This window comes from Mastigoproctus giganteus, chromosome 2, assembly GCF_048544385.1.
Source record: "Mastigoproctus giganteus isolate SK-2022 chromosome 2, ASM4854438v1, whole genome shotgun sequence".
Classification (NCBI taxonomy): Eukaryota; Metazoa; Arthropoda; class Arachnida; order Uropygi; family Thelyphonidae; genus Mastigoproctus; species Mastigoproctus giganteus.
The window spans coordinates 137,295,173-137,311,195 of record NC_143576.1 but is presented as its reverse complement, the minus strand read 5'-3'; the positions used below and the strand labels follow the sequence as shown (position 1 = coordinate 137,311,195).

The 16,023-nt window shown below is 37.7% G+C and overlaps 1 protein-coding gene across 1 annotated transcript in view; it reads left to right on the top strand.

Annotated features, from left to right (window-relative positions):
* Positions 1 to 7,215: 7,215 nt before the first annotated feature.
* Positions 7,216 to 16,023, top strand: part of LOC150089590 (rhotekin-2-like) — a 69,078-nt gene continuing 60,270 nt past the window's right edge. Inside the window, exon 1 of the mRNA XM_090389563.1 lies at positions 7,216 to 7,445. Within this exon, the coding sequence (XP_090245689.1) occupies positions 7,374 to 7,445 (72 nt within the window). The 5' untranslated portion in view covers positions 7,216 to 7,373. The remainder of the gene's footprint in view (positions 7,446 to 16,023) is intronic.

The following is a 16,023-nucleotide window of genomic DNA, read 5'->3' as shown; positions in this document are numbered from 1 at the left end:
TACCACGTAATTTCCAAGCAGGTATACCTATCTTTCTCATAGCAATTCATTATTCCCACAGTTCTCCTGTCCTTGCGAACAAAAGATTTCCTTTTACACGTTCAGGCCTGAAACATTTTGTAGAAAAGTAATTTAAAATGAACTAAAATTAAATTTATAGCAATTTATTTGCGCTTATGCCAAGGTTTGACATTGAAAGCAAATGAAGCATTATGTTTTAATGATTCCATTTCATGATTATAAATTACAATACGTTGTTATTTTAATTATAATTGTAAGTCGCGCCATTACTGTGACTAGCAGTTACCCCAGAAAGCAGTGGTTCTAGTCTGATCAGAAGGTAAGCAGGTTTTGGTTCGGGAAGTATTTGGGGGCGTGGTATCGGGGACACAGGGTGTGCTAGCACATTCCTTTTACAATATATAGGATTCTTGAGAGAGAGAAATGAATAACTTTATCTTTTTTTGTTTAATTGTAGAGTATTTGAAACAGCACATAAGTGGCCTAAATAATTTACTCATTTTCAATAGCCAGTGAGGCCTTCGGTCACTTAAACTATGCGGGTACACCTTAATATTCAAGACGCACTTTTAGCACGATTGTGCGCTTTGGTATGGCAAGTCTGTCTCATTAAAATTATTGCTTTTGGTTTTTATTTTCGCCTTTACTTCGTGTACTAGAGTAGTGGTTCTAAACCGTTAGAACTTGCACTCCAGGTGGGGGAACGAGGAAGTATCCCAAAGAAGGCTTTGGGATAATTCCTCAGTATACCTGTTTATAAAGAAAATATAAGCCTTAAATATCACACTCAATTCAAAATTTACGAAGTCTATTATTTCTTTTCCGAGAAGCACTATTTAAAAAAGATAGAAAGGTAGCACAGGAAAGATTCATCTTTTCGCTAGCATCTTTTCTAGCATCTTTTCTTATGCTAGAAATAAGGAGTACTCCCTCATACATATTTCCTAGTTTCACATTACTTTAGTTATCTTTAAGTATATTCAAAAGGCGCTTTAAAAAACTTTATTTAACTTGGAACCTTCTGGTTACATTATTCCATACAGACAGGACCTTCCACGTTCCAGGAAATCAGACAGTTTAATTAAAGAGAGACTTCTCCTTAGCAGACTGTTTTGCATAGGAGTTCGTCTTCTAGGTGCATCCTTGACCTCATCCCCACGGTTGCAACTTCACCGCTTGACCCATAATGAAATGTCCTCCAGCCTAGCCTACGGACTCGAATATGATAATTAGTTGATCAAAACTTATTTATGCGTTATGCGTTGCTCACTTGGGCATAGCTGTTAGGTAAGACGAGGAAGCCATGGTCATGGCTGCTGTTTGAAGCTGTGATTTCTGAGAGGATTTATGTACAGCGAAGAACGTACGAGGAAGTATCCCAGATTCATGAAGTGCCGACCGGCTCTACAATAAAAACAGAGTCGAACAGGTGCGCTTAATCCTAGAGAGCCGTAAATACGAGTTACATTACAGGTTATAAATGAAATAAATAAAAGAATTGCTATCGGGTCTTCTTTATCGTGATAGATTTTGAAGGCTTAATAAGTAAATGTTACCTTTAAATAAGTATTATATCTGCACCCGGAAGAATGAAGAATAAATTATTGTTCTTGGTAGTCCCATTGTTTGATTCTAGGATATTCCTGGAGGCTCTTAATGCCGTTATTACTAGCTGTTGGAAATGTATGGCTTTATAGAAATAGCAGTTTACTGAGATTCCATTGAAAACTATTATTTTTAGACTAATTGACGGTTGTTCTGAGCTAAAATGGTTTTTTTTTGTAAAAATAAAAGAGTATTCCATCATATTTTAAAGGACAAAAGATGTGCCTCTCATTTGTGTTCGTTATTCCCAATTATCTTTTAAAATGCTGAGCTTTTCCGTAGGTTTTAATTTTTATTCTATTTTGTGTTACGTATTATTCTTATTGAAATTACAGTTTACTGAAAAAGTGATGCGAATATTGGCAGTTTTTTGTTGGTTTGTTTCTTTATTTATTTTCCTTTAAATATGCGTAAATACATTGTCTGTTTAAATTGACATTTAATTATTAGATCTTTATATATTGGAAAATATATGTGTCAAAACGGGACAGATTTTTGAAACAAACAAACAAACAAACTTTGGAAGCGAATTGCATTCGTGGTCTTTGTGTGTGTTTGCTAAATTCTCAGCTTAAAATTCTATCGCATTCACATTTTCAAAATGTGTATTCGACAGAATATTTTTCATTTTCTGAGCGGCTTCTTTTCTCTATTGCAACGTGATATAACAAGTTGCGTAATAATTTTAATATCTTTATTTCTTTCTTCTCTTGTCACATTCGTAATTCAGCTTTTATTTGAATTCGATTCAATCGCTTGTATGACTTCCTTTTGCATTTAAGCATTTCTAAGGCATCGCTAATTGGATGTGTCAGACTAAAAGAACCTTGAAGATGTACGGTTGCTAAAACACAATCTTAAATAGCATTTCCAGCGAATGAACTTTTTCTTTAAACTTCGGTGATTAGTGATGTATAGTGGACCTTATGGGATATATTTCAGCAAGATTTTCTGGAGATGATTAATGCTAAATTCCATAAGTGCCCGTCGGTTCCTTCCATTGTAGTAACTGTAAGTAAGATTCATAAATATCCATTCTTGATCTCCCCTTATTCCATATCATTATTAATATAGCGTGTCTTCAAAGTTTTAATTGCTTGTGATTATAGATTTTATATTTACGTCTAGAAGTAATGCTAAACTTACAAAATTCTTTCTTTGGGAAATACCACAAATGTATCCCGAGTTATGTTATGTTTCGAAGGGAATTTGGACAGAAAAATGCGCTGAAAGAAAGAGCTGTAGGAGTTGAGGAACTAGTTTCCATAAGCGCAGCAGCATCGCACATTTTTAGATTGGTTTATTGTTATTTCAAATAACAAAAAATAGGATTGTGATAAGCACCCGGAAAGAAACCAGATACGATTAAGAAACTATCTCACGTAGATGGTGCTGCCAGCCGTTAGTAAACACATTTATTTACCAATAGAAGGTGCTGTTGTGGTCATGATTGATGCAACATCTCTCAGGGGAAATCACATCAGACAGAGACAAACACAAGGAGTAGGAAGTTAACAGCACGTTTAACGTTAATTTTTATTTCCATGTTTTCTTTCTGGCCAACACGTCTGACAGTTTGAATTGTATCAGAGTTCTCGACAGTGACTTTGCAACTGGTTCCTGCGAGTCTTGGAAAATAAATTAGCCAAACCTGTTATTCAGGTTCCTCTTGTGCGGCTGTGGCAGTGTTATTTAAGGTTTCAGTGAGCTAGTTAGAGCTCTTCGTCAATATTCGAAAGCATATTTTTTAGAGACTTAGAATTACCTTAAATGTGTCCTACGAAAGGATACTTCAGGGAAATTTCTGTCCATTCTAGGCTATTGAAGAGATCACACGTGCATGTTCAAGCAATGGTGGTACCATTTCGAAGTCAAGATGACCACCTTTGTTAATTCAGCGAATGAATTAGTTTAATCAATGTATACCATATCGCCGTTATGTGAAACTTACTCTGAGATATGTGCATCTTCATTTATCACGTGTTTTAAAATTTTAATTAATTTAATTCAAAAGATGCTATTTAGCTTTAACCTTGGTGTACAAATCTAGTAAGACATGATAATTTTATTCAACCCTATGCGAGTTAAAACAGATGACTAAAACTCATAATACTGAAAGAAAAATGTTCTTCAATTAAATACAATCCACTTCGCAATAACCTAATTAAATTTTTTAAAAAAAATGTAAAATTTATTTAAAACTGTTGCAGAATGTACTGGAAGTTCCCGCTTTACTTTGTCTTTTTACATTATTTTTTTCCGTGTGTCTAAAGCATACTGCACGAATAATGTATTTTTTAATGTCTTGAGTTTTATTTTATGCGCTCCTGTTTGATTATTGAATATTTCTTGACATTGCAAATAAGTGATTTGGATGCAAAGTTCCAAAATAAACATTCCTCTCGGGAAATGCCATGTTACCCCATCCCCCATGCTAATAAATAAAAGTACAGCTCCTTAAATACCATTGCTGTCACGATGAGACTGCTTTCTATCACCTGTCTGAAAATATTTTCCATCATATCCTATTACATCATCTGCTCTGTTGCCATAGCGACCTTCGGGCACACAGTTGACCTATGGGTTATGAGATAAATATATATCCCTATGTAATGGCTTTAAATAATTTTCCTGAAAATTCTCTCAAACATGCAGAACAACCATATAAAAATGAGTTTAAACTGGTCCTGGATTTCATCTCTGAAGTATGAAGAGGCAGTTCGTCACGGTAGTATGGTGGTTATAATCGCTGTTTTTTTGTTTCCAGACGATGTGGAAAAGTCATGGGTTCAAATCCCATTAGGAAAGCAGAAGCTTTTATGGACTTTTTTCCATATAGGGGTGAAGTTAGTTGACCTCAAACTGTGTTGCATGTTTTTTTTTTTCTCCTGGAAACCTAGGGTTCCATAAAAATTATGGAATCCATAAAGATTCCATAAAAATGGGCAAGCGATTTTAGCAACCAGACATTCTATAGACACGGACATTGGCGCCTTATGGTCTTAAATGCGTCGGCACAAAATTTAAAACAACCAACCAACTGAAAAGACAATGTGATCAAAGGCGACACTATTCCGATGATTATCTAATAAGTAGGCTATTCAGAAACACACAAAAGTCACCAAAACGTGCCCAAAGCAGTACTACTGTCATATTCTCAGAGGACCACCGATTTACTGCCATAACGTCATGACACCATTGAGACTGTACAATACTTCAGCTTGGGGTGGAATTTGCACTGCTACAGAAAGGGTTCTGGAGATGCAACTGTTTGTCGACGAGGAGTTAAGAAAGGGAGTTTAGGTAAGGAGATCAGTAGTCAACAGTGCTGCTTTAAACCTAACTCAGAAGAAGAAGAAGAACCTCGAATTGCCGGGAAAACGGCACTTGACCTAGGGTGATAACCGACGGAGGAGACCGTCACGATATTTTCAGATGACTCAAGGTGATTTTGATTTTACCTTCAAGCTTCTTTTTTATGACTTTTCGCCTGAAGAGAATTCTTTAAAATCCTGCGATATCGCGGAGAGGACAGGTATGGAGATAGAGCAAATGAATCTTAGAATTGGAATCAATGTATATAGTATTCTTAGACCTTTTGCTTATCTTTTGCTAGTGTATGCTTGTTCATATCAACGAGATTGCGCAAACTCAAAATTTTCTGGCTGGATAAATGTCGAGGAGTGGCTGTATCATACATTCAGTTGAAATCTAGTCTAACAGAATTTGCAAAAGGGCATACATAAAGAATAAATTCCATATAAATCCCTATTTCACAACGGTATTACTCAATTTAAGTTTATGTTTAAGATTTGGCTTCTGATAATCGTTGGTCAATAAATCATTGAAGAAACTTAAAGCTTACATATTTTTTTATACCAAATTGTTAAAATACAACGAGTATTTTTAACATATTAAAATTTTGGGTTTTTTTGTCCAACTCGATTTGTTTGCCGCTTACAACCAAATTTTCCCCTTAAGCAGCAGATTTTTAGAGAGATTAAGTTTTAAAGTGATGTACCACGCATTTAACAGTTGGCCACGGACTTAAAAACTATTCCCTCGAAGCAGCAGGAATTCTAAAAGTAGGCCACTGCAGTTTAATTAAACGGGTCGTTGGATGCCGCAGAATGTTTCACTGCCTTTATTATTATTTTTTTTTCTTAGTTTTCTTCTGAGGAAGAAACTTAAAGAACACCCAGTCCTCATATACGAAATCCGAAGAACTAAATCTTTCTTAACTTATCTGGCCCAGTGTGTTTGAATAGGCGATATTTCGAGGGGTTATTTGTATTTATTTATTTATTTAAATTTCGATTAGTTAACTCCAAAGTTTTTGCGTGCATTTCAATTCATCAGATACATGCAGTTTTTACTGTACAGTTCCTCTTTTACTCAGTTTTTAGTTTCGATGCGTTTTGATGTGTTTAAAATTCATGAATACAATCGAACGGAAATCATTATCAATGGAAATAGTTCTAGTTGAAGTGATTTATACGTAAATGTAGTTCATCGATAGCACTTTTTTAAATTCTTTATAACAGAAATGGAAATTCCAGAGGTCAGAATGGTGTCCTTATTATAATAAGCCCGGAAATAAATTTATTTCCAGAAGCTAAGAGAAAACTAAATTTCTAAAACCGAAGACTATAAATCGAAAATTTTTCTAGTTTTATTTGCTTTAAAATTTTGATTTTCACCACAAAATTACAAGCAGAAAGTTTATTTGATCACGTACCGATATATTCTCGAAGATATTTGTGGCAATGTGGCCGCACGTATTTCGTATAAATTTGGTGAGTGCGTACTTAAGTAGGACACAAAGATTCATCGGAGTAGATGAATCCCAGATAACTCTGGTAATGTAGGTCCATTTTCTTCCCACGTGTTCTCGCCACTGTAATTGTCCTGCAGCGATTTAAAAAAGCCACTTCGAAGTGGTTAAAACGAATGTTGTTGTCTTATTCCCCCCCCTTTCTTCCCCTCGTCTCGTCCACATTCTCCAAGTTTACACTTCGCATATTTTCCTAGTGGCACAGTTTCTGGCCACTGTTAAGTGCAGTCTGGTGTTACTACAGGATAATAGCACACTTCGTGCCTTCGCCTTCAGAAGCCCGCCCAGTCGTGTCCATTGAGCCGCATGCACTGTAGCGAGCTGGCTGCCACCGTCGGCGTTCATACACCGTCCGAAAAGGCAGCTTGTATGCACACTCCTGTTTGATTCTAACGTCACTGTCACATTCAGCCAGTTTATAGTGCCTCGTTTTTCGTTAATCAAAAGCGATTCTCACGTGTGCTGGAAACTCCAAGCAATAATTGTGTCACATCGTGCAGGTTCAAATTGCAGACGACCCATGCCGAAATCCAGCACACTGTAATTGTTAACCTCCTTTCTCCTGACTGAAGAGTCCTCTGACACACTGTACGTGCAGATCCGGCGCATCCCCATCTCTAGCATCATCATCATCATCATCTTATTATTATTATACCTTGATGGAGTAAAACATTGCAACTAACAGGATCTCCGATGACGTCACATCTGGGAACTAACTTACAAGGAACACGCACCTCGTTGCCCTAACCTGTTAGCAAAGGCCTTTATCGTCAAGGACGCTGGGGAGTGAGCGGGTCTTTGACTTGGCTCGTGGCGTCATCCTAAGCGCTTCAACCCTCAGGGTGTGATTCCATGCCTCGATCCTAACTTGTTGGCGCTCTCTATCTGAAGGATATCGTTTTGTCGCGTGAAGATGGCAGGCATGCACAGATACATCTATGCCGTGTGGGGGAAATGCGTCCACTTCTGTTACGTCAACACAAAGGTAAGACTTTGCTTTTGTACTTTGTCATACAATGCCGCCTGTACTTTGGTCCCGAAAGAAACTGTTACCATAGAAACCGAGCGTAATGTCAGGCGCGTTGTTTACTGTCTCTCTCTTTGAGACCAGAGCTTCTTAGCGGGACAGTTTTATCCTGACATTGCTGACTAATAATGACAACAACTATCTCTAATGGAGGTAAGCTACTGATTGTAACCATGGCATCGTAAATACAAACGAGCTCGTATCGATTAGTGATTATTCGTTGCAATAAAGGATTACCCTAATGTGTTCCCAGCTTCCATTTCGTCGTTCCGGTTGTGAAACTGTCTCCTTAATGTTACCAAATTATAGTCAGGTGTGTAATGTACTGCAATTAGATAATGGTGGAGTAAGGTTTAAACTCAGCTACCGTAGCATTGCATTTTAGTTTTCTGGGGTTGGGGGGAGCAAACTCGATAAGCAGCACACAAAATATTATACGTTTATGTGCGTAGCGCAAGTCTTTGATTAATTAATTGCATTTGGGAAAAAGGAAAGTATAAAGAGTGAGAAAGTATTAATACGAGTTCTCTCACGCCGAAGAACTACAGAACAAGAGAGACAGAGAGAGAGAATAGCTTTTGTTGACTGGATGAAAGCTAGCGATTGCACAGCTTTCATGCCGAAGTTGCTATCGACCGCGCTGCGTGTTACACTGGTTGCCAAGTCACTGTTTACATCGCAAAACTGAGCAACAGGTATGAGAAGTTCGGTAAGCGTCATGCGTTTATTTATTTTCACTTGATTGTCTTGTTGATAATAACTTCAGTCCTTGCATGCAAAAGCTTCTTTTATGCACAGCAGATATTTGCGTAATAAAAACAGTTTGGTGGCACTAGTTCTATAACACATACAAAGAAACTGTTTATCGCCGTTTTAATAGGAAAAAGTGAGTAGGAGATGCAGCCCAACGCAAAGTGACCAATGTTGTTGTTGGGTTTTAGGGACATCGGCGACTAAGGCCATGTTACTACGTGTATATATTGCCTGCAAATTGCGTTGTTCTGAGGTCGATTTTCTGTTTGCTGCACGAAAAACTCAATTTTCCGGGAGAAAAAACCATAATACCCTCCTGTGAGATCGACTAACTCAGCTACATTGTGAAAAAGACCCATAAAAATTACTCCCATAATCGACGGGATTCAAACAAATAGAAACAAATACAAAAAATAGAAAGAATTGAAGCAGAGGACGTTGAATGTCGGTCGCAAGGTGATAAACAGGTTAAGGAGATAATTTCAGTGCACAGAAGGTGCGTCCCGAAGACCTGTCTCTAGTGGGGTCACCTCGTCATAGGAGACGACCAATATATTGCTATGGACTGCAAAAAGCTATAGAAAGAATATGGCACTTCAACTTAAATTGGCGCTTACCAGTACATATTACAAGAAAAATCGTATTGAGGTAGATTGTTTACAGGAGCATTCACAAAAGTGTTTTTTTATTTGTTTATTGCGTTTTAACAAATCTTCACACCCCAGGTTAGCAAACTCTAGTATTAAATTTGAAAGCAAACCACGTAAAAGAAACAAAACATAATAATGAAATTTAATAAAGGGATCTAAAAATTCAAAACAAAGCGGTTCTTAACACGACACGAAAACTTCGTGATACTCTTTGAATAGCTTCAAGAAACAGAATAAACACTAGCTGTTAAGTACTTAGGATGAGAAAGGATCTTTATGCAAGGAGACAGGCAGTCATACTAATCCCCAAAGCAAGAAAAGTCCTATATAGTAGACAACACTTAGCCTATTTCACCTATTGGATAACAATAGGTGAAATAGCTTCTTCTCTCCAGATCAAGCCCTCGTGGGTAGCACAGTTGGTAGAATCACCATCCTCCGCACACCGGGTGGAAAAGACCCGAATTCGAGTCCCGTCGATGACGTGAGGAATTTTTATTGGCCTTGTTCACAACGTGTCTGCGATAGTCGATTTCAGGCGAGCATGAAATGGTTTTTTCTCCCGGAAACTTTTTTCGTCCAGCAAACAGAAAATCGACCATAGAATACACACAATTTACAAGTATACGCAATATGGCTCTAGTTGCTAATGCGCCTAAAACCCTATAACAGCAACAACAACAACAACAACCTCCAGATCAATCAAAATACAGTTCTGTAGTTAATTCTTGCGAGATCTTAATTTGGAAAAAAAGGGGAAATTGCTATAATCACTATAACGTCATGGTAGGGAAAGATGTGGAGGTGATGGTATAGATCTGCACACATATTGATGACTGCACACACACCTTTATGACAGCAAATTAATGGAATCCTAGCTATGATCAGCCCTTCAAGTACATTGGATAGATATTATTGGTAGGAACTTTATTTCAATAGAAAATAATGCTATATCACACAAAACTTTCCTTGTGGACCAATTTATATAGAATAAAAGGGAAGCAAATATCGATTAATTTGCACTCGCTGCATAATGTCCAGCGTATCCTTTCTAGAGAATTTCAGTCACAGATTGTGACTGAGATGCTCTAGGAAGTTATCTCTATCAACTTATGACTGCTTTTAATCACGAATGGAAATCAGTGCCTTCATCTTAATTGTTGTTCTTTTTCAGCTTGTGAGGGAGTTGTGGGTGTTAAATTGCGTTGCAATGGGCAAGACTGTACTTCATATTAGGATCATTTTCAGTTTAGCATTTCATATTTCACATTTTGATACCATGTTCATTGGTCAGATTATTTGTGGAAATCTGTGCAAGTTTGTTTGCAGTCATATTTCTTCCTAGATATTTACTGAAATTCAATTTTACATTGAAGCATTCGGATTAATGCGTTTGTTGCTAAACTTTTGGATACTGTTATACAAATACAACAAATTATGCTCACCACCGCACACTATCATTATATTTAAAATTTCCATGCTAGAAAAGTGGCTTTTAAAGTGAAAAAATATTTTTGTTTGCTATTACTTTACATTTTCGGTGGAATATGGTGCCTGAATGTTGAGGCTAACATTGCATCAATAGCAGGAAATATTAGTATAAATATATATTAACTCCCCATCCTCCATATCCTTATTCCGTATTAACATATTAATGATAAGGTGACACAGAACTCTTATAGCAGTTCTCCTCTTTGGTAGGATAAAAATATTTCAGTTGAATTCCACAGAAAAAGTTCCAGTTAAGTAATTGCCCAAATTATCCAATTGCTTCCATTGAATGTTAATGGTATTATGATATACTAATAATACTATCGATGTGAGAGACATATTAATGATTCTTGGCGATTATTCTTACTGATCACTGTGATTTGGCATCATCTCTGAAAAGGACAGGTCCCGTCTGTAAGAGTGTATCCTATTTGTAACAAAATTACAGACGAATACAGTTTACTCATAAATTACCTGAAATTTGTGAAACGCTTCCTCGCACATGGAAGTCAAAGACGAGCAGTGTACCTAAACGTCTTCTGACTAGATGGACTATGAGTAGGCATGCGTAATATCGGGTCACATTTCAGTGCTTCAGTTTTTGGGATGAAAAACCAAAGTAATCACGGATACATTTTATTAAAAAAGTTATTAAATGTGCAATGACTATTTTTGATAGTACTAATTTAAATAAGGACTTCTTTTTTTTTTTTGCATTAGTGAAGCTAAGTCGGAGTTGATGTAACGAAGTCTCCAATTATGTTTATTCAATGTAGGCTGTCAGAAAAGTTTGGGTTATTGGAATTTCTGGTCACGCTAAATGATGCATCTAACTTAAAATTATGGTTAAAATTTGACTGACACTTGATTTACTCCTCTTCACCACAGCACAGTAACTCATTTCTATCTAAATATTTTAGTCTTACGTTGTTTGTTGGAGGATTGGGGCAAGGACCGCCCAGGAACTGAGGAAAAAATTTTCCGGAGGGACCCAGTAACAATAAAATTAATAATAGAAAATGTGGGAAGAGAAGCAGCATCTTGCACTGCAGGATCCTTCTTGCAATTTCTCTCAGACCCCTGCATAGAACAAGTTTTCACCAGAGATTTAAGCAAATAGTACTGAGTATAAACTAAAGGGCAATTCTAGAATAACATTCTGGTGGGACATGGTCGATTACGGCGTGGGGGAGCAGTCGACAAAGATTCGTTCAAGTAGAACTTGACGCAATCTTTGAAGTTATTTATAGCTCTGTTCACTATAAGATGAGCCACCGACGATAAATCTTGTCAGAGACACTGAACCGCCACCATTTTATGATCACCAATGCATGGGGACTTCCTCTGTAAGCTAAAAACTAACTGATTGCTTACTTCCTAAATCATTTATCCTTTGTTTAATCCAGCGCTTAAAGGGGCCCATCATTTCCTCTTTCATTTATTTATCTGTTGAGGAAAAGTTTCTTAACCTGCGTTCCCTTTACGGCGAGGAACGGCTCGACCTAACTGCAACTACGTAATCTTTTACTGATAACTCTATCGTGACCCGTGAACGAACTCTGAAAGTATCCAGAAACTGTTCTTTAAAATCTGATAAAGCAAAACACCCTATTGATTGTGGAGGGTGATGCAAAGACAATGAAAATTTATATGTGAGGACAGTGATAGTCAGAGGGGACTGATTACACGAACCACATTCTTGGTTTTCGTCTGTTTGTTTGGAGTCGTGCATGCACCTTTGGACCACCATGATTGTGCCAATAAAAAAGGAGTAATGCAAAATTTTCTTCAAGGTACCTTCTGTTCCTTTCATTACAGAATTGTATTTCTAAGAGTAAAGACAAAATGAATTCTGTCTTGTTCAAAAGAAGCTACAAACGAGCTCACTGTATTAATTTTATATTAATTATCACAGAGACCTAACAATATAGTCAGTAGCAACTGCACGAGTTTGAACTTTCTTTTTTGCATGCAGCGTATGCCTTACTTGCAATCTCTTTTATGGTCAGAGAATAGCATTTTGTTAATAAATCTTTTAGGCTTATCAGTACTTGGGCTGATAAAAGTATCAAATATTCACTGGCAGTAACATTAGGAAATGGAAACGTAGGTTTACGAGCTAGCTTCGCCTAACACCCAAGCATGTAAAAAGGTTATTCATGAACTCGACCTAGCCTATATAGTTAGCCGGTTACTTGCACCCACCTTGCTACTGTAGGTGTTTCTGTTTGATGACACCAGTTAATACACCTACGAAACATTCGGCTGGGTGTCAACAGGAATCAAGAAATAAAGGAAAAACGTCTAAATATTTCATAAATTTTCTTTTAGAAAAGCGCTGAAAGTTGCTCTGTGCACTTAAAAAATTGAAGTGGCCCTGTATTGGTTTCATTTGATAAAGTGTTTTATTTGTGCTCGATTTTCTCTATCTGCAAACCTGCTACGCCCATAATCAGCTTCAGTGATGTAAACATCTTTACTTCACACCCAATTTTATTTATTTTTGGTTAAAAATGTCGGTCTAACCTAGACGTGTTAATGTCTGAGTTGCCTTCTCAAGTTAAATATCACAAACTGAAAGTTTCTCTTCTTTTTAATTGTTAATACACGAAAGCCATAATTTCTCCTATGATATAATTTATCTGTAGAAGCTTTTTAATTTTAAATCAGTATATGTCTTCTTCATTTGATAAAATTAACTTTCAGGAAAGCTAATTGCATCCGGTCTGTCTTCAAACACTTGTTATCGTTTTGGCCTATCCTGGACTCGACGTTCCAGTTCATCCCAAAGATGTTCAATGGAGTTAAAGATCTCGACAGACCAGTAAAGCTTTTACATACCCAAGTCTTCAGTACAACTCACTACAGTGTGGGCAGTATGATATACTGTACTTGTAGTGCACTGTTATATTAAAACATAAAAGAAAGCTCCCCAGCGTAGAAAGACTGGAATTGTCCAGGATATCAATGAATGCCATTCGAACCAAGAAACCTTGGTCTTGGCCACGAGAAACAACCCCTGACGGTGACAGTACCTCCTTCTAACTTCGTTGGTGTTTGGTTTGCGCGCTGCAACTTATCTGTAAAATACGATGCCATGCAACGCCCTGCGTATCATCCTTGTATCAGTTCTTGTGGCCTCCTTGAACTCTTGATTGGCAGTATTCCTTGAGAACTGATACCTATTAGACAAAGCATGTATCAAATATTTTGAAAGTCTTTTATTGTTTTATATTTTGTTTGTAAATCACGTGTTGGTTTGGGTGTTGGATGAAACATTGTACTGTTTGTCATATTAGGACTACCCGAGAACGATCCATCTACTTAAGGGTAAAAACAGTGTGTTCTCTGCAAGATTTGCTTGTTTTGTTGGATGAAAAACCAGAGTTTCAATGGAGGAAAAAACTTGCTGTCCACACCCAAGACCGACTAACTCAGCCATGAAGTGAAAAAAAAAGCAATTAAAAGTTCTTCGCGTCATTGATGGGATTCACACCCATGTCTTTTCCAAACGGCGTTGGGAGGACGGTGATTTTGGCCACTGTGCTACCCGCGTATATTCATGGAGGGAATATCGCCCCAGATTGACTAACTCAGCAAAGTGGTGAAAGAAAACCACAAAAGTTTCTCCTTCCAAGATGGGATTCGAGCCGAGGTTTTGTTATATATACACGCATGTAGAGTAACCTATCACATGATGAATATCGTTCAACAAATGTACTATGTGAGATGAGAGGGACATTAAAAAGATATGGATTCATTAATAACAGAGAGCAGAGGAACTTGAAACAGTATTCATCCAGAAAATAAAATATTAACAAACCGTGCGCAATTATTTGGCGAACAGGAGGCGGCACTATAATCTTGTTTAGTATGAGTGGTATGTAAGGTCCACTAAACTGCTTTGTCCATTTCACTGATCAGTGGACGAGAGCATGGATGAGTGCACCCGCTGAGGAAGTGGCGGTCAGTAAACTATCCCGGGCATCACACTGCATGATATCTTCATCTGTTACAAGTTTCTTTCATGAAAAATGTCGCTTCATTCACTCAAAGATGTCACAGTCGAGGAAAAAAGAGCATTGCTGCCTGCACTATTGCTGGCTTTCCATGGCTGTGTGTTTCCTACCTTTTGTTGTTGTAATAGGGTTTTAGGAGCATCGGCAACTAAGGCCATATTGCTCCGTGTATACTGTCTGTAAATTGCGTGGTGGTCGAGTTTCTGTTTTGCTGGACGAAAAACCCAAGTTTCCAGGAGAAAAAACATGCTACCCTCGCCAGAGACTGACTAACTTAGCCATGTTGTGAAAAAGGCCCATAAAAATTCTTCACGTCATCGACGGGACTCTATATTTTTGTAAAGGCAGATAAAATACCCAATAGATTCTTCTGACCCCCTAATGTTATGAACCATCTCTTGCAAACAAACATTATCTTCTGATGCGTGAATTCACGTTCCGTTAAGAAATATTTAAACGCACGAGGAACTTTATTAAACTGCTGCATGACCTAGAAGAGGGATTAGTAACACTACACACCTAGGAGTTTGCAAGATTATGACGATTAGTTCCGGATAGCTTAAACGGACGGTAAACAAATGTTTACCGCTGAAGCGATTCCTTTCCATCCTACCTACTCGGTCTAACCGAAATGGCAGGTTGCACATGGAGGAAAGAAACAGGAATAGTTGAACATGTCCATCAGCGTTCATAGTTCTGGACAGGAGTAATTCTCTCTCTCTCGTTCTCAAAAGAAAGAACAACAACATCTTTGTAATTCTTCTTGTAGTTCACAATAAACAGTAATTGGGAACGAACATCACCAAAAGTGTACATAATTACTGTTTAATGACAGCATAAGTACTATCAGATTCATGTTTATTATCTAGAGAGAGAGCGAGATGGGCTTTGTAGGAAACCACTTTAATGTTCCTTCATTATTCTGAAACGCGCATTTAAGAAAGCTTGTATTGATCATGACCGAGACAGAATTGTGAACAGTTTGGCAAAGGATAGATCTCCGTGTGCGTCCAGCATATCTTAGACGCTATTATACATAAAAGTGGGCTCGTTAATGGCATACATTCTGTCACAGGCGAGTGCACCCCTCTATTATGCAACGCGATTCCAATGTGGAACTCTTCATCGTAATTGTATACCGGACTGTTTGTCCAGGTCCGGTCTGTGAGAAAGCCAACGGTTGGCTCCACTGAGCTTGCCTTTAATGAAAGCTATGACTACTCTCTCTCTCTCTCTCTCTCTCTCTCTCTGATAGTCATACTACTTGCAATGGACTGTATTTGAGAATAACCTTTCTGCTTCAGAGAATGATCAGAAGAGCGTGCCGGTACGAAAACAAAGTAAAAGTTGACAACGCGATTTCCTTAAGGATGATCACGCCTCCAGAATTAATGATGTCGATAGTATTATCATAGTGGTAGCTTAGGAAGGAAGAGAGGATGTTAGATCCATTCAGCAAGTCGTGTCTAAGCAGAGCAAAGTAGGAATACCTATCAAGGCAAACTAAATATACACAAACGTCAAAGATTGCCATTTAAAGAAAAGGCCTGGTTGTTAACGTGTTATCATTGAACAAACGTTTCAGCAGGGACGCCTTCACCCTGACATGTTTTTGGTCCTTCT